The sequence below is a fragment of the Salmo salar genome, chromosome 26 (assembly GCF_965601325.2).
Source record: "Salmo salar chromosome 26, fSalSal1, whole genome shotgun sequence".
Taxonomy (NCBI): domain Eukaryota; kingdom Metazoa; phylum Chordata; class Actinopteri; order Salmoniformes; family Salmonidae; genus Salmo; species Salmo salar.
This window is the reverse complement of record NC_138316.1, coordinates 4088797-4110303: the sequence shown is the minus strand read 5'-3', so window position 1 is coordinate 4110303 and position 21507 is coordinate 4088797. Positions and strand designations below refer to the sequence as shown.

The window sequence follows — 21507 nt, the reverse complement described above, 5'->3', positions numbered from 1 at the left end:
TTTAGGACATTGTTACAGGCTTCTACTGTGACCTGGAAGGGAATGACAGTCATTTCAACCAGGTGTCTGGCTGAGTGCCATTAGATCATTCATGCGCGTGGCCGTAGGTGCTTTCTTTTTCCTTTCTGAAGACAAAGGATTTGTCCGGTTGGAATATTATCGAAGATGTATGATAAAAACATCCTAAAGATTGATGCTATACATCGTTTGACATGTTTCTACAAACTGTAGTATAACTTTTTGGACTTTTCGTCTCAACAAAATGCGCGAACATGGCGCATTTGGATAACTCGACTGAACGCGCGAACAAAACGGAGGTATTTGGACATAAATATGGAGTTTAGTGAACAAAACAAACATTTCTTGTGGAAGTGGCAGTCCTGGGAGTGCATTCCGACGAAGATCAGCAAAGGTAAGTGATTTATAATACTATTTCTGACTTTTTTTGACTCCAGAACTTGGCGGGTAACTGTATAGCTTGCTTTGATGGCTGAGCTCTGTACTCAGAATACTGAAAAATGTGCTTTCGCCGTAAAGCTATTTTGAAATCTGACACAGCGGTTGCATTAAGGAGAAGTGTATCTATCTATAATTCTTTCAATAACTGTTGTAAAGTTTATCAACGTTTATGATGAGTATTTTTGTAAATTGATGTGCTCATTCACCGGAAATTTTGGAGGCAATACATTTTCTGAACATCACGCGCCAATGTAAAATGAGGTTTTTGGATATAAATATGAACTTTATCGAGCAAAACATACATGTATTGTGTAACATGAAGTCCTATGAGTGCCATCTGATGAAGATCATCAAAGGTTAGTGATTCATTTTAGCTGTATTTCTGGTTTTTGTGACGCCTCTCCTTGCTTGGAAAATGGCTGTGTGGTTTTTCTTGTCATGGTGATGTGCTAACATAATCTAATGCTATGCTTTCACCGTAAAGCCTTTTTGAAATCGGACAATGTGGTTGGATTAATCAGAATCTTATCTTTAAAATGGGATATAATAGTTGTATGTTTGAGAAGTCTGCTATTTCACTGGCTGTTGAATAGTGTGTCCCGCAGGTGGGCTCGGTCACGTCCCACATACCCAAGAGAGGTTATTAACAAAGAGCGGCAGTTAGTTTCAGAATGGCTGGTAAGGAATAAATTAGTCCTAAATATAAAAAAACTAAAAGCATTGTATTTGGGACAAATCATTCACTAAACCCTAAACCTGAACTAAATCTTGTAATAAATCATGTGGAAATTGAGCAATTTTAGGTGAATAAACTGCTTGGAGTAACCCTGGATTTTAAACTGTCATGGTCAAAACATGTTGATAAAACAGTAGCTAAAATGGAGAGAAGTCTGTCCATAATAAAGCACTATTCTGCATTTTTAACAACACTATCAACAAGGCAGGTCCTTCAGGCTCTAGTTTTGTCACACCTGGACTACTGTTCAGTCCTTTGGTCAGGTGCCACAAAGAGGGACCTAGGAAAATTACAATTGGCTCAGAACAGGGCAACACGGCGGGCCCTTAATCCACAACACCTACATTTTTTCAGCAATATGTTATGATCATTGATATCAAAAGCTGCACTGAAGTTTAACAAAACGGTTCCGACAATCTTCTTATTATCAATTTCTTTCAGACAATAATCAGTCATTTGTGTCAGTGCCGGGCATGTTGAGTGCCCTTCCCTATAAGCATGCTGAAAGTCTGTTGTTAATTTGTTTCTGTAAAATGACATTGTATTTGGTGGAACATCATTTTTTCTGAAAGTGTGCTAAGCAACGGAACAGGCTGGTTGGTCTGCTGTTTCAACCATTAAAGGGTGTTCCTCCCTCCAGGCCTGAGGGAATACTCTGTCTTCTAGGCTTTGGTTGAAGCTTGAAGAATTTTGAAGATAATAATGGGCAAATATTGTACAATCCACACTCACAGCTGTAATCACTGCCAAATGTGTTTCTAACCTGTATTGACCTGGGGTAATATACCTCTAATCAAGGTATTTTAGTCCTGTATTTTTCATTAATGAAAATAAATGTTTGAATGTTACTTGCACATTGACATTACAGAATATTTTGTGTAGATCAATGACAGAAAAAAAATCACATTCAATTCATTTAAATCCCACTTTGTAATGCAACAAAAATCCAAGGGGGTTAATACCACTGTAATTGAATATTGGAATGTATTTGAAATCATCCCACCTACTCAACAGCCAGTGGAATCCCGTGGCGCGATATTCAAATACCTTAGAAATGCTATTACTTCAATTTCTCAAACATGACTATTTTACACCATTTTAAAGACAAGACTCTCGTTAATCTAACCACACTGTCCGATTTCAAAAAGGCTTTACAACGAAAGCAAAACATTAGATTATGTCAGCAGAGTACCGAGCCAGAAATAATCAGACACCCATTTTTCAAGCTAGCATATAATGTCACAAAAACCAAAACCACAGCTAAATGCAGCACTAACCTTTGATGATCTTCATCAGATGACACTCCTAGGACATTATGTTATACAATACATGCATGTTTTGTTCAATCAAGTTCATATTTATATCAAAAACCAGCTTTTTACAATAGCATGTGACGTTCAGAATTAGCATACCCCCCGCAAACTTCCGGTGAATTTACTAAATTACTCACGATAAACGTTGACAAAAAACATAACAATTATTTAAAGAATTATACATACAGAACTCCTTTATGCAATCGCGGTGTCCGATTTTAAAATAGCTTTTCGGCAAAAGCACATTTTGCAATATTCTGAGTAGATAGCTCGCCATCACGGGCTAGCTATTTAGACACCCACCAAGTTTGGCACTCACCAAACTCAGATTTACTATAAGAAAAATTGGATTACCTTTGCTGTTCTTCGTCAGAATGCACTCCCAGGACTTCTACTTCATCCACAAATGTTGTTTTGGTTCAAAATAATCCATAGTTATGTTCAAATATCCTCTGTTTTTGTTCTTGCGTTCAAGACACTATCCGAACGGTGACGCGCGGACGCGTATCGTGACAAAACAATTCTAAATATTCCATTACCGTACTTCGAAGCATGTCAAACGCTGTTTAAAATCAATTTTTATGCGATTTTTCTCGTAAAAAAGCGATAATATTCCGACCGGGAAACCCTGTTTTCGTTCAAAGACTCAAAATCTAAAATGGACTCTTCACGTGCACACACGCGCCCGTCTCATTGTTCTCAGATCGACCACTTACCAAATGTGCTACTGTTTTTCAGCCAGAGACTGCAAAGTCATCATTCAATGTTCTGGCGCCTTCTGAGAGCCTATGGGAGCCTTAGGAAGTGTCACGTTACAGCAGAGATCCTTTGTTTTCAATAAAGAGAGTGTAGAAGGCCAAGAAATGGTCAGAGAGGGCACTTCCTGTACAGAATCTTCTCAGGTTTTTGCCTGCCATATGAGTTCTGTTATACTCACAGACACCATTCAAACAGTTTTAGAAACTTTAGGGTGTTTTCTATCCAAATCAAACAATTATATGCATATTCTAAAATACTGCCCCCTACCCTAGAGAGGCTAATAAACTTTTCCAAACAAGTCAAACAACATTTATAATCAAACCTTAGGTACCCTAATACGTAAATAATTGATTAACCTGTTAGGGCTAGGGGGCAGTATTGACACGGTTGGATAAAAAACGTACCCGATTTAATCTGGTTACTACTCCTGCCCAGTAACTAGAATATGCATATAATTATTGGCTTTGGATAGAAAACACCCTAAAGTTTCTAAAACTGTTTGAAGGGTGTCTGTGAGTATAACAGAACTCCTATGGCAGGCCAAAACCTGAGAAGATTTCAAGCAGGAAGTGGCCTGTCTGAGAAGTAGTGTTTCATCTTGGCTCTTTTTATTGAAGACTCAGGATCTGTGCAATAACGTGACACTTCCTACGTCTTCCATAGGGTCTCAGAGCCCGGGAAAACGTTGAACGATATCGAGGCAGGCTCTGGCTGAAACACTTTATCGCTTTTGGCAAGTGGCCACTCAGAGTACTATGGGCTTAGGCGCGTGCCCGCTTCGACCGAATGCTTTGTTTTCCGTTGTCTGTTTATCTAAACGCAGATTCCCGGTCGGAATATTAAGACGGAGAATCGAGGTTAAATTTAAGACGGAGAATCGTTATTGTCTTTACCGGAGACAAATACCAAAGAATGCGCTCTCTTCCACATAGAAAAAACATTTAACCAAATAGATTTGTACAGAAAAATTGTATCAGCTAACAAGGCAAAACAGTTGAATTGTTATGAACACAACCTTCTGTCCATCTCCAACTGTTTGAACAGCATGCTAGCCTGTCCACTTTGTTCAGATGTTGAAATCAAGTGACCTACCTTATTTCTCAGAATAAGAACGAGTTGCCAATTCCCTATATAATTATTTTATGCTTATTGCACATTTATAAAACAGACTAAACAGCTAGTATAACCACCCAGGAAATGATACCGTAATGCACGCGCAATAGACTGAGCATTAATTTCCCAGAATGAATGTTCATTGGTACATCCATTTTAGTAGTCTGCTCTGCTCAGAATTTGAGGAGTTGAAACATAAACAGTGTATGGTTCAAAAGGTTAACATCTCCTCTATTACAGTAAAATAATGTCTCCATGTGTTTTGGTGTCCATATGACCGATTCTGTTGGACCAAACCTCAAATGCAAATAGCAGGTTGAAACAGTTTGTCAGAGAGGAAGAAGTGATCTCTCATCTTTGTTGTTGTGAGTGGTAGGGGGAGGGGCATGGGAGAAAATCTGTCCAAAATATTATTTTGAACCTAAGCTTTATCGCCTGCCTTCTCGCGTTTGGGACAACGGCTCCCATTCTTAGAGTTTATGTATGTTTATGTATTATTTCTTACAAGTGTTATTACATACAGCTGGGAATAACTATTGGAATTAAGAGCGAAGTCAACTTACCAACATTACGACCAGGAATACGACTTTCCCGAAGCGGATCCTCTGTTTGGACCACCACCCAGGACAATGGATCGGATCCCAGTAGGCGACCAAATACAACGGCGACGCAGAAGGGGCAGACGGAGCAGTCTTCTGGTCAGGCTCCGTAGAAGGGCACATTGCCTACCACTCCCGAGTATACTACTCGCAAATGTCCAGTCTCTAGACAACAAGGTGGACGAAATTAGGGAAAGGGTTGCCTTCCAGAGATTGTAACATTCTCTGTTTCACGGAAACACGGATCTCTCAGGATATGTTGTCGGAGTCGGTACAGCCACCGGGTTTCTTCATGCGTTGCACCGACAGAAATAAGCATCTCTCTGGGAAGAAGAAGGATGGGGGTGTATGCTTCATGATTAACAACTCATGGTGTAACCATAACAACATACAGGAACTCAAGTCCTTCTGTTCACCTGACCTAGAATTCCTTACAATCAAATGCCGACCATATTATCTCCCAAGAGAATTCTCGTCAGTTATCGTCACAGCTGTGTATATACCCCCTCAAGCAGGTACCACGACGGCCCTCACGACGGCCCTCACTTCACTGGATATATATCCTGAGGCTGCATTTATTGTAGCTGGGGATTTTAACAAAGCAAATTTGAGAACCAGGCTACCCAAATTCTATCAGCATATTGATTGCAGCACTCGCGCGGGCAATACACTTGACCACTTCTACTCAAACTTCCGCAATGCATACACGGCCCTCCCTCGCCCTACCTTCAGCAAATCCGACCATGACTTCATCTTGCTCCTCCTACCGGCAGAAACTCACACAGGATGTACCCGTGACTAGAACCATTCAACGCTGGTCTGACCAATCGGAATCACTGCTTCAAGATTGTTTTGATCACGCGGACGGGGCAATGTTCCGGGCAGCCTCAGAGAATAACACCGATCTATATGATGACTCGGTGAGTGAGTTTATAAGGAAGTGCATTGGAGATGTTGTACCCACTGTGACTATTAAAACCTACCCTAACCAAAAAAACATGGATGAATGGCGGCATTCGTGCAAAAGTGAAAGCGCGAACCACTAGATTTAACCATGGAAAGAGGACTGGGAATATGGCCTAATATAAACAGTCTAGTTATTCCCTCCACAAGGCAATCAAACAAGCGAAATGTCGGTATAGGGACAAAGTGGAGTTGAAATTCAATGGCTCAGGCAAGAGGCTCAGGCAATTACGGACAACAAAAAGAAAACTAAACACCTTCTTTGCCCACTTTGAAGACAATTCAGGGACACCGCCACTGACTGCCCCCCTCTCCTTCTCAAATCAAATCAAATTTGATTGTCACATGCACGTTATTTGCAGATGTAGCAAATGCTTGTTTTTCTAGCTCCGACAGTGCAGTAATATCTAACAAGTAATATCTAACAAATTACACAACATAAACCCAATAAACACAAATGTAAGTAGGACTGAATTAACCAGCATGGCTAGCACAGCATTCTGCAGCGATACGCCATCCTATCTGGTTTGGGCTTAGTGGGACTATCATTTGTTTTTCAACAGGACAATGACTCAACACACCTCCAGGCTGTGTAAAGGCTATTTTACCAAGAAGGAGAGTGATGGAGTGCTGCATCAGATGACCTGGCCTCCACAATCACCCGACCACAACCCAATTGAGATGGTTTGGGATGAGTTGGATCGCAGAGTGAAGGAAAATAAGCCAAAAAGTGCTCAGCATATGTGAGAACTCCTTCAAGACTGTTGGAAAATCATTCCAGGTGAAGCTGGTTGAGAGAATGCCAAGAGTGTGCAAAGCTGTCATCAAGGCAAAGGGTGGTTATTTGAAGAATCTCAAATATAAAATATATTTTGATTTGTTGAACACTTTTTTGGTTACTACATGATTCCATATATGTGTTATTGCATAGTTTTGATGTCTCCACTATTATTCTACAATGTAGAAAATAGTAAAATAAAGAAAAACCCTTGAATGAGTAGGTGTTCTAATACTTTTGACCGGTAGTGTATCTGGCATTACTCATCTCATATGTATACACTGTGTACACTATTATATGTATACATATGTATACTATTCTACGGTATCTTAAGTCACTTAAGTGGGCCTTGAATTCTAAATAAATCACAGGCAGTGTCACCAGCAAAACACCCCTACACCATAACACCTCCTCCATGCTTTATGGTGGGAAATACACATGCGGGGATCATCTGTTCACTCACACCGCGGTTGGAACCAAAAATCCCAAATTGGGACTCCAGACCAAAGGACAAATTTCCACCGGTCTAATGTCCATTGCTCGTGTTTCTTGGCCCAAGCATGTCTCTTCTTCTTATTGGTGTCCTTAGTAGTGGCTTCTTTGCAGCAATTCGACCATGAAGGCCTGATTCACACAGTCTCCTCTGAACAGTTGATGTTGAGATGTGTCTGTTACTTGAACTCTGAAGCATTTATTTGGGCTGCAATTTCTGAGGCTGGTAACTCTAATGAACTTATCCTCTGCAGCAGAGGTAACTCTGGGTCTTCCATTCCTGTGGCGGTCCTTATGAGAACCAGTTTCATCATAGCGCTTGATGGTTTTTGCGACTGCACTTGAAGGAACTTTCAAAGTCTTTGGTAGCAGGCCGCTATGTCGATGTCCACGACAGGGCTGGTTTTCATTTTGTAATCTGTGATTGTCTGTAGACCCTGCCACATACGTCTCGTGTTTGAGCCGTTGAATTGTGACTCTACTTTGTCTCTATACTGACACCTTGGTTGTTTGATTGCCTTACGGAGGGAATAACTACACTATTTGTATTCGGTCATATTTCCCTTGCCATGATTAAATGCGGTGGTACGTGCTTTCAGCTTTACGTGAATGCTGCCATCAAGCCACGGTTTCTGGTTAGGGAAGGTTTTAATAGTCACAGTGGGTACAACATCTCCTATACACTTCCTTATAAACTCGCTCACTGAGTCAGCGTAAACGTCAACGTTATTATCTGAGGCTACCGGAACATATCCCAGTCCACGTGAATGAAGCAATCTTGAAGCGTGGAATCCAATTGGTCAGACCAGTATTGGATAGACCTAAGTACGTGCGTTTCCTGTTTTAGTTTCTGCCTATAGGAGGGGAACAACAAGCTGGAGTCATGGTCAGATTTGCCAAAAGGAGGGTGGGGGAGGGCCTTGTAAGCATCGCGGAAGTTAGAGTAGCAATGGTCGAGCATGTTACTCGCTCGTGTACCACAATCAATATTCTGATAGAATTTAGGTAGCCTTGTTCTCAAATTAGCTTTGTTAAAATCCCCAGCTACAATAAATGCAGCCTCAGGATATATGGTTTCCAGTTTGAATAAAGTCCAGTGAAGTTCCTTGATGGCCGTCTTGTTATCCGCTTGCGGGGGGATATACACGGCTGTGACGATAACCGAGGAGAGTTCTCTTGGGAGATAATACGGTTGGCATTTGATTGTGAGGAATTCTATGTCAGGTGAACAAAAGGACTTCAGTTCCTGTATGTTGCTACAATTACACCATGAGTCGTTAATCATGAAGCATACACCCCCGCCCTTCTTTATACCAGAGAGATGTTTATTCCTGTCAGCATGATGTACTGAAAATCCCGTTTGCTGTATGGACTCTGACAGCATGTCCCCAGCTAGCCATGTTTCCGTGAAACAGAGTATGTTACAATCCTGAATAATTCTTTAGAAAGCAACTCTTGCCCGTATTTCGTCGACTTTGTTAACTAGGGACTGGACATTTGCGAGTAATTTACTCGGGAGCGGTGGGTGGTGTGCGCGCATTCGAAGCCTCACTAGAAGACCGCTCCGGCACCCTCTCCTCCGGCGGCGTTGTTTTGGGTCAGCCTCTGGAATCAGTTCAAATGCCCTGGGAGGTGCAGACTGTCACGTCCTGGCCAGTATATAAGGTTAATTGTTTTGTAGTTTGGTCAGGGCGTGGCAGGGGGTATTTGTTTTCTGTGGTTCGGGGTGGTGTGTTTTGTGTAAAGGGTGTTTGATTTAGTAATTCCGGGTTTTGGTTTATGTTTAGTAATTCTATGGTTAGTCTAGGTTGTGTGTTTCTATGTTTGGTTGATTGGGGTTGGGACTCTCAGTTGAAGGCAGGTGTTGTCTATCTGCCTTTGATTGAGAGTTCCATATATTAGGGTGTGTTTGTATGTGTGATTTGTGGGTGATTATTCTGTGTATAGCTTTGTGCCTTACCAGACTGTTTATTTGTCGAGTGTTCGTTTTTTGTGTTTTGTATGTTCATTGTTGAGATTAATTAAAAATCAAGATGAGCATTCACGTACCTGCTGCGTTTTGGTCCTCATTCACCGACATCAACCGTGACAGAATCACCCACCACCAAAGGACCAAGCAGCAGAGGAAGGAGAAGACGGAGTTCGAGTTGGACTGGCGGGAGAAGTGGACTTGGGAGGAAGTTCTGGACGGGGCCGGACCCTGGCATCAGGCTGGGGATTATCGACGCCCGCAGTGGGAAATTGAGGCAGCCAAGGCAGAGAGGCGGTGGTACGAGGCCAAGTACGCGCTGAAGGAGAAGCACGAGAGGCACCCCCAAGAAAATTTTGGGGGGGGGCACACGGGTAGTTTGGCTAGGCGTAAGAAGAGCCGGAAGCCAGCTACTCGTGGTTATATGGAGGAGCGTATGGGGTGGAGAGCGCTATGTTTCGCTGAGGAGCGCACTATCTCACCCATACGCACGCACAGTCCGGTGCGCGTTATTCCAGCCCCTCGCAGGTGCCGTGCTAGAGCGGGCATCCAGCCTGGTAGGAGGATGCCTGCGCAGCGCATCTGGTCGCCGGTACGCCTCCGAGGACCAGGCTACCCAACTCCCGCTCTACGCACGGCTACCATCAGGCCCCTGCACAGCCCAGTCTGCCCTGTACGAGCACCCCGCTCGTACAGGGCTACTAGTTCCATCCAGCCAAGGCGGGTTGTGCAGGAGGTAAGATCTAGACCGGCTGTGCGCCTCCATAGCCCTGGGTTTCCAGCTCCTGTCTCTCGTGCGGACCCGGAAGTGCGTCACCCCAGTCCGACTCGTCCTGTTCCCGCTCCCCGCACTAGCCTGGAGGTGCGTGTACATAATCTGGTAATCCCAGTACCAGCACCACGCACCAGGCTACAAGTGCGTCAACCCAGCCTCGCCAGTCAACAGTCTTCATCAGAGCTGCCCGCCAGTCAACAGTCATCATCAGAGCTGCCCGCCAGTCAACAGTCATCATCAGAGCTGCCCGCCAGTCAACAGTCATCGTCAGAGCTGCCCGCCAGTCAACAGTCATCGTCAGAGCTGCCCGCCAGTCAACAGTCATCGTCAGAGCTGCCCGCCAGTCAACAGTCATCGTCAGAGCTGCCCGCCAGTCAACAGTCATCGTCAGAGCTGCCCGCCAGTCAACAGTCATCGTCAGAGCTGCCCGCCAGTCAACAGTCATCGTCAGAGCTGCCCGCCAGTCAACAGTCATCGTCAGAGCTGCCCGCCAGTCAACAGTCATCGTCAGAGCTGCCCGCCAGTCAACAGTCATCGTCAGAGCTGCCCGCCAGTCAACAGTCATCGTCAGAGCTGCCCGCCAGTCAACAGTCGTCAGAGCTGCCCGCCAGTCAACAGTCGTCAGAGCTGCCCGCCAGTCAACAGTCGCCAGAGAGGTCAGACTGCGCTGAACTGCCGGAGTGGCCAGACTGCGCTGAACTGCCGGAGTGGCCAGACTGCGCTGAACTGCCGGAGTGGCCAGACTGCGCTGAACTGCCGGAGTGGCCAGACTGCGCTGAACTGCCGGAGTGGCCAGACTGCGCTGAACTGCCGGAGTGGCCAGACTGCGCTGAACTGCCGGAGTGGCCAGACTGCGCTGAACTGCCGGAGTGGCCAGACTGCGCTGAACTGCCGGAGTGGCCAGACTGCCCTGAACTGCCGGAGTGGCCAGACTGCCCTGAACTGCCGGAGTGGCCAGACTGCCCTGAACTGCCGGAGTGGCCAGACTGCCCTGAACTGCCGGAGTGGCCAGACTGCCCTGAACTGCCGGAGTGGCCAGACTGCCCTGAACTGCCGGAGTGGCCAGACTGCCCAGAACTGCCGGAGTGGCCAGACTGCCCAGAACTGCCGGAGTGGCCAGACTGCCCAGAACGTCCCGAATTGCCAGACTGCCCAGACTGTCCCGAATTGCCAGACTGCCCAGACTGTCCCGAATTGCCAGACTGCCCAGACTGTCCCGAATTGCCAGACTGCCCAGACTGTCCCGAATTGCCAGACTGCCCAGACTGTCCCGAATTGCCAGACTGCCCAGACTGTCCCGAATTGCCAGACTGCCCAGACTGTCCCGAATTGCCAGACTGCCCAGACTGTCCCGAATTGCCAGACTGCCCAGACTGTCCCGAATTGCCAGACTGCCCAGACTGTCCCGAATTGCCAGACTGCCCCGACTGCCCCCCGGCGAAGCCAGAGTGGCCCGACAGCCTGGAACGGCCGGAGCCAGAGCCACCTCCAGAAATAGGTGGGTTGGGGAGGGGGGGTGTAGCACAGTGCCGTCGTTGACGGCAGCCACCCTCCCTTCCCTCCCTTTAGAAAAGGGGACTTTTTGTTGGTGTTGCTTGGGGTTATTTTTTGTTAAGGTGCTTCTGGGGTAGCACCTTTAAGGGGGGGGTACTGTCACGTCCTGGCCAGTATATAAGGTTAATTGTTTTGTAGTTTGGTCAGGGCGTGGCAGGGGGTATTTGTTTTCTGTGGTTCGGGGTGGTGTGTTTTGTGTAAAGGGTGTTTGATTTAGTAATTCCGGGTTTTGGTTTATGTTTAGTAATTCTATGGTTAGTCTAGGTTGTGTGTTTCTATGTTTGGTTGATTGGGGTTGGGACTCTCAGTTGAAGGCAGGTGTTGTCTATCTGCCTTTGATTGAGAGTTCCATATATTAGGGTGTGTTTGTATGTGTGATTTGTGGGTGATTATTCTGTGTATAGCCTTGTGCCTTACCAGACTGTTTATTTGTCGAGTGTTCGTTTTTTGTGTTTTGTATGTTCATTGTTGAGATTAATTAAAAATCAAGATGAGCATTCACGTACCTGCTGCGTTTTGGTCCTCATTCACCGACATCAACCGTGACACAGACAAAGGATCCGTTTTGGGAAAGTCTTATTCCTGATCGTAGTGCTGGTTGTGCTGGTAAGTTAACGTCTCTCTTATATCCAATAGTTCTTCCCGGTTTTATGTAATAAGACTTAAGGTTTTCTGGGCTAACAATATAATAAATAATACATACAAAAATCTAAATACTGCACAGTTTCCTAAGGACTAGAAGCGAAGCTGCCATCTCTATCGGCACCACCTTGGTGCCATCTCAGCAGGGGCTTGAACCAGCAACTATTGTTTTGTGTCCCAAGTACACTTACATAGTCCTTACATATGGAGAGTTGAGCGACAAAGGGGAGAGACTGAATTATTTATATTTATTTTACAGAAGAGCAAAACCAACACTTTTATTGTGTTCACTGCATCTAAAACAGCCCATCCTTACAGTAGCCTGTATTGTATTTTCCTAGTTCAAGTTTTCATTCAGTGTGTTTCTGTGCTCCGTTCGTATTCCAGGAGAGGCTGAGTGAGTGGATCTCAGAACTGCAGGAGAGATCAGAGAACATTGAGGATCTGGTGTCAGAACTAGAGCTGGGATACAACACTGTAGAGGTAGGAGAAGAGAGAGAATTTGCTATCTTCTCAAACTCAAGTAACTGTCTACTTGTGTGTTATTGAATGCGTAGAATAATGCATGTTATAATGCAAAGTGTTACCACAAAACTTCCCTGCAGATTTTTTTCTGGCCTAACCCTTCTCTTTCAGTTTCTCTTCCAACGGACCAGTTTAGACTTCGTGTCCCTCTCTGTGTCACTCTGTTCCTTGTCCCTCTCTGTCCCCTGTCTCTCTCTTTCCCCTGTACCTCTCTCTGTCCCCTGTACCTCCTGATCTCTATGTTCCCAGGACCATTGCAGGGACAGTGAGGAGGTGATGGAGGCTCAGAATGAGGAGATGATGGCTCTGGTGATGGAGCAGTACAACACCATGTCTCTGAGCATGGAGGAGGAAAAGAAGGCAAAGCTGGAGCAGCTTTACGACCAGATCGTCTCCTTCCAGGAGAGTATAGACCAGGCCAAGGTTACACTGGACACCACCGCTAGAGAGGCAGAGATAGACCCAGACACACAGGTGAGGGACACACACACACACACACACACACACACACACACACACACACACACACACACACACACACACACACACACACACACACACACACACACACACAAATACAGTGTAGTGCTAATTAGACTGCTAAAAGGCTAACTAAATAGCTAACAAAATGGCTACACAGACTGTCTGAGTTAACCTTTGTATTTTATATCCAACACACGCACAAACACCACTTCATAATTCGCTCACACACACATTATATGCACATACATTTATACTGACTCTACACACAACCACTCACATACAATCATCATATATGCTGCTGCTACTCTGTTTATCATATATTCTGATGCCTAGTCACCTTACCCTTATACATACTGTATCTACTGTACCTCTATCGATCCAGTTTCCCTGCACACTGTAAATATGGTACTGGAAGTGACCCTGTATATATTATGCTTACTTACTTTGTTCTACCTTGTTATTTTTAGCATTACATTGTTAATGATTACTGCATTGTGCGAAAGGCATTTCACTGTACTTGTGTATGTGACATAGAAACTTGAAACTACTGACAAATGCATCCTTCGTTAAGATAATCAGTTCTCAGAGGGTTGGATTAAAGTTATCAATTTCAGCCTGGGCCTTACAGGTTCGGGCTGGCCATGTGTTTTCAAGAATTGATTCGGGCCAGGTCTGGTTCTAACTTTCTGCGACGTGTAATTTTTTTTTTTCAGTGCGTGCCTTTGTGACTGGCGCAGTTGTCTCTCTTTCCTCCTCCCTGTCAGCTGCAGGAGCAGGCACAGGCTCCAGTGTGTATTGCGCTGTACGGGGTGCTGAAACTGCTATCTAATAACAATTATTAACTTGTTTCTTACGTGTTGTTTCTCTGACTCAAAAGTCATGTTACCAAAATCCCTCATTTGTTGAGACAAAAAACATTCCCTATTTGCTAATTGTGCCTTCCCTGCCATACTTCTTTCACATGACACATTCATACACCTGTGACTTACCAATATGGTAGGGTCTGAACATAGGATACATTGGTTACAACAACTCTGTTATACCATTATAACATGTTACAGCGAATTGAATGCCAATCAGATGTGTGGAAGTCATTCGACTTGGTTGTTAAAACAATGGGAGAATCAGCTGGCCATGTCAATTGCAGAGGATGCGAGACCGTTCTACGTTATGACAGCAAGACGACAGGTACTTCTTCCCTGCAGCACCATTTTGCACAATGCCGTGGCGCGACAGCCTACTCAGGCAAAGCTTTTATGTCAGCTTCGTCAACAAAACGGTAACTGTCAAAGAAAACAAAACAGGCAGTGACTAACACATTTTTCAGTTTTCGTTTCAAAGATGCCAGGAGCTTATATATGTGGGAGCCACTTATGGGAGAGGCTGATCTACTCAGTCACGATACCGTCTCTGCCAGGTGCAAGAGAATGGCAGAGGACAAAAGAGAAGAACTTACAGATAAGGTAAAGGATAACCTGAAAGAGGGCACAGTGTGGGTGACTATCGGAAGCTTAGTTATCTGACAACATGTCATTTCATAACTGAAGAGTTCCAGTTAATTGAAAGAAACTTGACCACGGCTGTGTCCAGCTGAAGACTCAAAAACTGAGGAGAACATAAGGCGAGAGTTGGTGAAGCTGCTCATGACAAAGTTTGGCCTTGACGCTATGTCACTGAGCAGAATTGTTTGGGTGACTGACCACGGCTCCAACATCGTTGTTGCCCTTCGACCGTATCAGAGGCTGGACTGTCAGGACCACGTTCTAAACATGGTGCTATGTCATGGTCTTGACGGAGCAGCACTGGCCATTGAGGACATCGCTGAAACCCTCACCGCAGCAAAGTTCCTGGTCAGGTAGGCTATAACATTTTTTAAATAAATATGACATGTTATCCTAATTATTTTGTTCAACCATGTCAAACCAACATTGTATTTAGGAATATAATTAATATCATAGAGCCTTACTATGTGGGCAATCTTATTTTGCCATGTACCGGTTTTGAAAGTTTATGATGTGTTAATCATGCCTCTATCAGGTATGTCAAGAAGTCTGGACTGGCTACCCAACTCTCGAAGACCCTGCTTCAGATGGGGGACACAAGATTTAGCACAGTCTACCTGACTTGTACGCTGTCCAGGACGTGTACAACAAACCGCATGAAAATCTGGAGGCCCGTGGAGAAAATCGCAGCTGATGACCTGCAGTTTCTCCTGGAGTTCCTCTAGCCGTTTTACGACGCACAGATGGAACTGGAGGGGGACAAATACCCCACACTGAATCTTGTGTGTCTATAGGCGAGTTGGTAGCAACAAAAACGACGCATGCGCAACTATGGGGCTAAACAGACAGGGTTGGCTTACATTGTTGATAACATGTAAACTTTATTTTGCTTCCAATGGTTATTGAAAACATAATTAAAGTAGAACAATGAGAAGTTGTTTCTCAAATACATCATTACAGATGTTGGTTAGATTTGAGCCATATTAGCAAAACACCTCAAAACAAGAACAAGATCAAATGCGCTGGAACAAGTCACTTATGATTCACCACATTCTTTGTCATTCCTTCCTTGTCATTGTTGCTAGCTATCTGGCCATTCAGAACCATAACAACACATGGCCTTCTGCCCCTTTTGAAGCGCATATAACGTTTTCATGATGTTGTCAGCTAACCCGTCAATGGTCAGAGAGACTAAAGCATCACTGCCAGCCCAATGCGCAAGACTCACTGCCAGCAGGCTGCAGTGTGACTACGACACAGTGAATGGTTGGAGAGGAAGGTGGACATCAAAGATCTACACAAGATGGCAACGTTTCTCTGGCCCAAGTTTAACCAGCTCAGGATGCTGCCCCCCCCCCCCCCCCCAAGACAGGCAAGATGTGATCATATGAGCACACTTCCACAGGCCACAGAGGATGACGTTTCAGTGCCACCCCCCGCCAAGAGAGCAGAGCTTGACTTTTCAGAGTGGGAAAATGTCACAGCAGGGAATGAAGAAGAGGATGATGTGACAAAATACATCGTAAAGTGACCTGTGATGACGGATAACAGAGAGATGTTGGGCTGGTGAAAGTCCAACAGCACAACATATCCACTGCTAGCCAAGTTAGAGAGATGGGTGCTTTGCGTCCCGGCCACTAGCAGCGAAAGGATATTCATTGTGGCAGGCCGGACCATCGACCCGAGGAGAACAGAGACATTTTCTTCTGTTGTGTTCTGTTGTCTTAATATATAGGCCATAGGTCTATAGCTAATAATATCCAGAACATGTATTTATAATTGAATTATTCAAGACTACATTTTTATGTTATTGACTTGTTCTTCTGTTGTGTTCTCTTCTGTTGTCTTAATACTTAGGCCATAACTTAATTAGCTAGAACATTTCATTTATTATTTTCAAAATTAAAGCTGTATTTAAAGGCATGACTGACTGACTTGTACTTATATAGGCTGCATGAGACCGTTGGAGCTCATGGAATCAGAAGTAGCATCTGTCTAATTTATGAAGATACTGTATATATGGATGTTTTACACACTTTGAGTCCACATATAACAGTTGTTGATTATATTCAAGTTGGGTTTTCTCCCTCTCCTCACTTTACTTAGACAAGGCAAGGGCTTTTCCCTCTCACCTCCTCACCCCACTCGGTGCCATCTCTGCTGCGTTGTTGTCAACACCAGTGTAAATGAATAGCCTACTGGTTAACTTTCGCAAAATAGCAACATGGTCTAGGAAAAGGTTGGGCTGTTGTCTAGAAATCAGGCTTTTTTCGAGTTCGGGCTCATTACATTTTTGTGATGTCGGACTGGGTCTCGGGCTTCAGCTCATCGGGCTTGGGTCGGACCGGGCTTGAAGTTTCAGACCCATTGAGAACTAGGTTGAATTGGTGGAAGCAGTTGGATGGAAACCTTGCAGTTATTATTGTAGGTTATTATTGTTTGTACCTAATGAAACCTCTTATCCACAGACATCCAAAGACATCTATATGAGGTAACTGCACCGTGTCAGCTGTACTCACAATATTGGATGTAAGCTATACTAGCATGATTATACTGAGCAAAGGACAAAATTATTGTTTAGGTGTGTGTCGTCATTTTGTTGACTGGTGGGGTTGGTCATATTCAGAGTGTAGTGACCACCAGGGTTGGGGTCAATTCCATTTAAATTCAGGAAGAATAGTGAAATTCCAATACTATTCAATTATTTTCAATGAGGAAAATGTGGAATTGGAATTTGGTTTACATTCTGAATTGACTGGATTTTAAAACGGAATTGACCCCAACCCTGGTGACCATGTTGATTGATTTAACATTCCAACCAGCTGGTTCTGTTGATAGCATGTGACTGTGACGTTTTGCTTCTAAGCTAACATTAAGTGTTGCAGGCAGGTACAGGTAACCGCCAAAATAAACGAAACACTTGAGTAAATGAGGGATATAAAGTATATTGAAAGCAGGTGCTTCCACACAGGTGTTGTTCTGGAGTTAATTTAGTAATTAACATCCCAACATGTTTAGGGTCATGTATAAAAATGCCCAGTTGCCCATTTAGCCCATTTTGGCTACCATGACTACAAGAAGAGATCTCAGTGACTTTTAAAAAGAGGTCACAAAGGAGCATACAGGGTTTAAAGGGTGTGTATGTGTGTGTGTGTGTGTGTGTGTGTGTGTCTCAGTCACCAAATCTCAACCCAATTGGGAGATTCTGGAGTGTCGCCTGAGACAGCGTTTTCCATCAACAAAACATCAACAAAATGGTGTCGCATCCCTCCAATAGAGTTCCAGACACATGTAGAATCTATGCCAAGACGCATTGAAGCTATTTAACGCCCTATTAAGATTACTTTATGTTGGTGTTTCCTTTATTTTGGCAGTTACCTGTATGTCTCTGGCAATGGGTCTCACACACACACTAGCAATGTGCATGCCCTGCCCACCTGAGGTCTTTGGCAGCCATCTATTTCCTGTGTTTGAGGGGTGCAAAATCCACTTGTCACTTAAATCTCTCTGGATTGATTTCTTTCATTTTACTCCTGTGACTCTTTCAAACTCTCACTTGTGCCCGTCTTATTTTCCCGATACTGTTACGACAGAGGAAATGTTTGTAATGACCTGTCAAACACCCCGGTAATGGCTGAAATGTGCTCAATGTCATACATTGTCTTTCCATAGAATCTATAAGAATGCAAAAGCTTCGTTGGGGATTTAACACACCCTCTTGACACTTACATAACAAGAAAGAGACGAAAGACAACTTTATTTTGATGGGTGTTAATACAGTTGACATTTTTACAAATTAGATATGCTGAAATGAATGCAATGAAAATGAACACTCGGATTATAGTGATATGTCTGATCTCTCAAACAATGTATGTTTAGATGGGTGTAATATACACTGAGTATACAAAACATTAAGAACTCCTGCTCTTTTCATGACATAGACTGACTGACCAGGTGAAAGCTATGATCCCTTATTGATGTCACTTGTTAAATCCACTTCAATCAGTGTAAATGAAGGGTATGAGATCTAAGAAGGATTTTTAAGCCTTGACAATTGAGACATGGATTGTGAATGTGTGCCATTCAGAGGGTGAATGGGCAATACAAAATATTTAAGTGCCTTTGAACAGTTTATGGTAGTAGGTGCCAGGCGCACCGGTTTGTGTCAAGAACTGCAACGCTGCTGAGTTTTTCACGCTCAACAGTTTCATGTGTGTATCAAGAATGGTCCACCTACCAAAGGATATCCAGCTAACTTAACACAACTGTGGGAAGCATTGGAGTTCACATGGGCCAGCCTCCCTGTGGAACGCTTTCGACACCTTGTAGAGTCCATGCCCCGACAAATTGAGGCTGTTCTGAAGGCAAAGGGAGGGGGATTGCAGCTCTATACAGTGGGGGAAAAAAGTATTTAGTCAGCCACCAATTGTGCAAGTTCTCCCACTTAAAAAGATGAGAGTGGCCTGTAATTTTCATCATAGGTACACTTCAACGATGACAGACAAAATGAGAAAAAAAATCCAGAAAATCACATTGTAGGATTTTTTATGAATTTATTTGCAAATTATGGTGGAAAATAAGTATTTGGTCAATAACAAAAGTCTATCTCAATACTTTGTTATATACCCCTTGTTGGCAATAACACAGGTCAAACGTTTTCTGTAAGTCTTCACAAGGTTTTCACACACTGTTGCTGGTATTTTGGCCCATTCCCACATGCAGATCTCCTCTAGAGCAGTGATGTTTTGGGGCTGTCGCTGGGCAACACTGACTTTCAACTCCCTCCAAAGATTTTCTATGGGGTTGAGATCTGGAGACTGGCTAGGCCACTCCAGGACCTTGAAATGCTTCTTACGAAGCCACTCCTTTGTTGCCCGGGCGGTGTGTTTGGGATCATTGTCATGCTGAAAGACCCAGCCATGTTTCATCTTCAATGCCCTTGCTGATGGAAGGAGGTTTTCACTCAAAATCTCACGATACATGGCCCCATTCATTCTTTCCTTTACACGGATCAGTCGTCCTGGTCCCTTTGCAGAAAAACAGCCACAAAGCATGATGTTTCCACCCCCATGCTTCACAGTAGGTATGGTGTTCTTTGGATGCAACTCAGCATTCTTTGTCCTCCAAACACGACGAGTTGAGTTTTTACCAAAAAGTTATATTTTGGTTTCATCTGACCATATGACATTCTCCCAATCCTCTTCTGGATCATCCAAATGCTCTCTAGCAAACTTCAGACGGGCCTGGACATGTACTGGCTTAACCTCTTACATCTAGACGTTCCGCTAGCGGAACACCTGCTCCAATATCCAATGATAGGCGTGGCGCGAATTACAAATTCCTCAAAAATACAAAAACTTCAATTTTTCAAACATATGACTATTTCACAGCATTTTAAAGACAAGACTCTCGTTAATCTAACCACACTGTCCGATTTCAAAAAGGCTTTACAGCGAAAGCAAAACATTAGATTATGTCAGCAGAGTACCCAGCCAGAAATAATCAGACACCCATTTTTCAAGCTAGCATATAATGTCACAAAAACCCAGAAGACAGCTAAATGCAGCACTAACCTTTGATGATCTTCATCAGATGACACACCTAGGACATTATGTTATACAATACATGCATGTTTTGTTCAATCAAGTTCATATTTATATCAAAAAAAAGCTTTTTACATTAGCATGTGACGTTCAGAACTAGCATACCCCCCGCAAACTTCCGGGGAATTTACTAACAATTTACTAAATTACTCACGATAAACGTTCACAAAAAGCATAACAATTATTTTAAGAATTATAGATACAGAACTCCTCTATGCACTCGATATGTCCGATTTTTAAATAGCTTTTTGGTGAAAGCACATTTTGCAATATTCTAAGTACATAGCCCAGCCATCACGGGCTAGCTATTTAGACACCCGGCAAGTTTAGCCTTCACCAAAATCAGATTGACTATTACAAAAGTTTGATTACCTTTTGTTGTCTTCGTCAGAATGCACTCCCAGGACTGCTACTTCAATAACAAATGTTGGTTTGGTCCCAAATAATCCATCGTTATATCCGAATAGCGGCGTTTTGTTCGTGCGTTCCAGAAACTATCCGAAATGGTAAATCAGGGTCGTGCGCATGGCGCATCTCGTGACAAAAAAATTCTAAATATTCCATTACCGTACTTCGAAGCATGTCAACCGCTGTTTAAAATCAATTTTTATGCAATTTATCTCGTAAAAAAGCGATAATATTCCGACCGGGAATCTCCTTTTCGGCAAACAGAGGAAAAAACACAAAGACGGGGGCGGCCAGTGCACGCGCCTAAGCCCACAGTCCCTTGATCGGCCACTTGAGAAAGGCGATAATGTGTTGTGTTTCAGCCTGGGGCTGGTATGACAACATTCAGGTTTTTCCCGGGCTCTGAGAGCCTATGGAAGACGTAGGAAGTGTCACGTTAGAGCAGAGATCCTTTGTAATAGATAGAGATGGCAAAGAAGTTCAAGAAATGGTCAGACAGGGTACTTCCTGTACAGAATCTTCTCACGTTTTGGCCTGCCAAATGAGTTCTGTTATACTCACAGACACCATTCAAACAGTTTTAGAAACGTTGGAGTGTTTTCTATCCAAAGCTAATAATTATATGCATATTCTAGTTTCTGGGCAGGACTAATAATCAGATTAAATCGGGTACGTTTTTTATCCAGCCGTGAAAATACTGCCCCCTAGCCATAACAGGTTAAGCAGGGGGACACGTCTGGCAATGCAGGATTTGAGTCCCTGGCGGCGTAGTGTGTTACTGATGGTAGGCTTTGTTACTTTGGTCCCAGCTCTCTGCAGGTCATTCACTAGGTC

The 21507-nt window shown here is 43.8% G+C and overlaps 1 protein-coding gene across 2 annotated transcripts in view; it reads left to right on the top strand.

The window, feature by feature from the left end:
• Positions 1–21507, top strand: part of cmya5 (cardiomyopathy associated 5) — a 99666-nt gene that overhangs the window by 21682 nt on the left and 56477 nt on the right. Inside the window, exons 3-5 of one of the 2 annotated variants that reach the window (XM_082969336.1) lie at positions 12540–12635; positions 12927–13151; positions 17131–17153. In XM_082969336.1, the coding sequence (XP_082825462.1) occupies positions 12540–12635; positions 12927–13151; positions 17131–17153 (344 nt within the window). Of the gene's footprint in view, positions 1–6505; positions 9261–12539; positions 12636–12926; positions 13152–17130; positions 17154–21507 lie in introns of those variants that run through there. The other variant, XM_082969337.1, reaches the window with a different exon arrangement.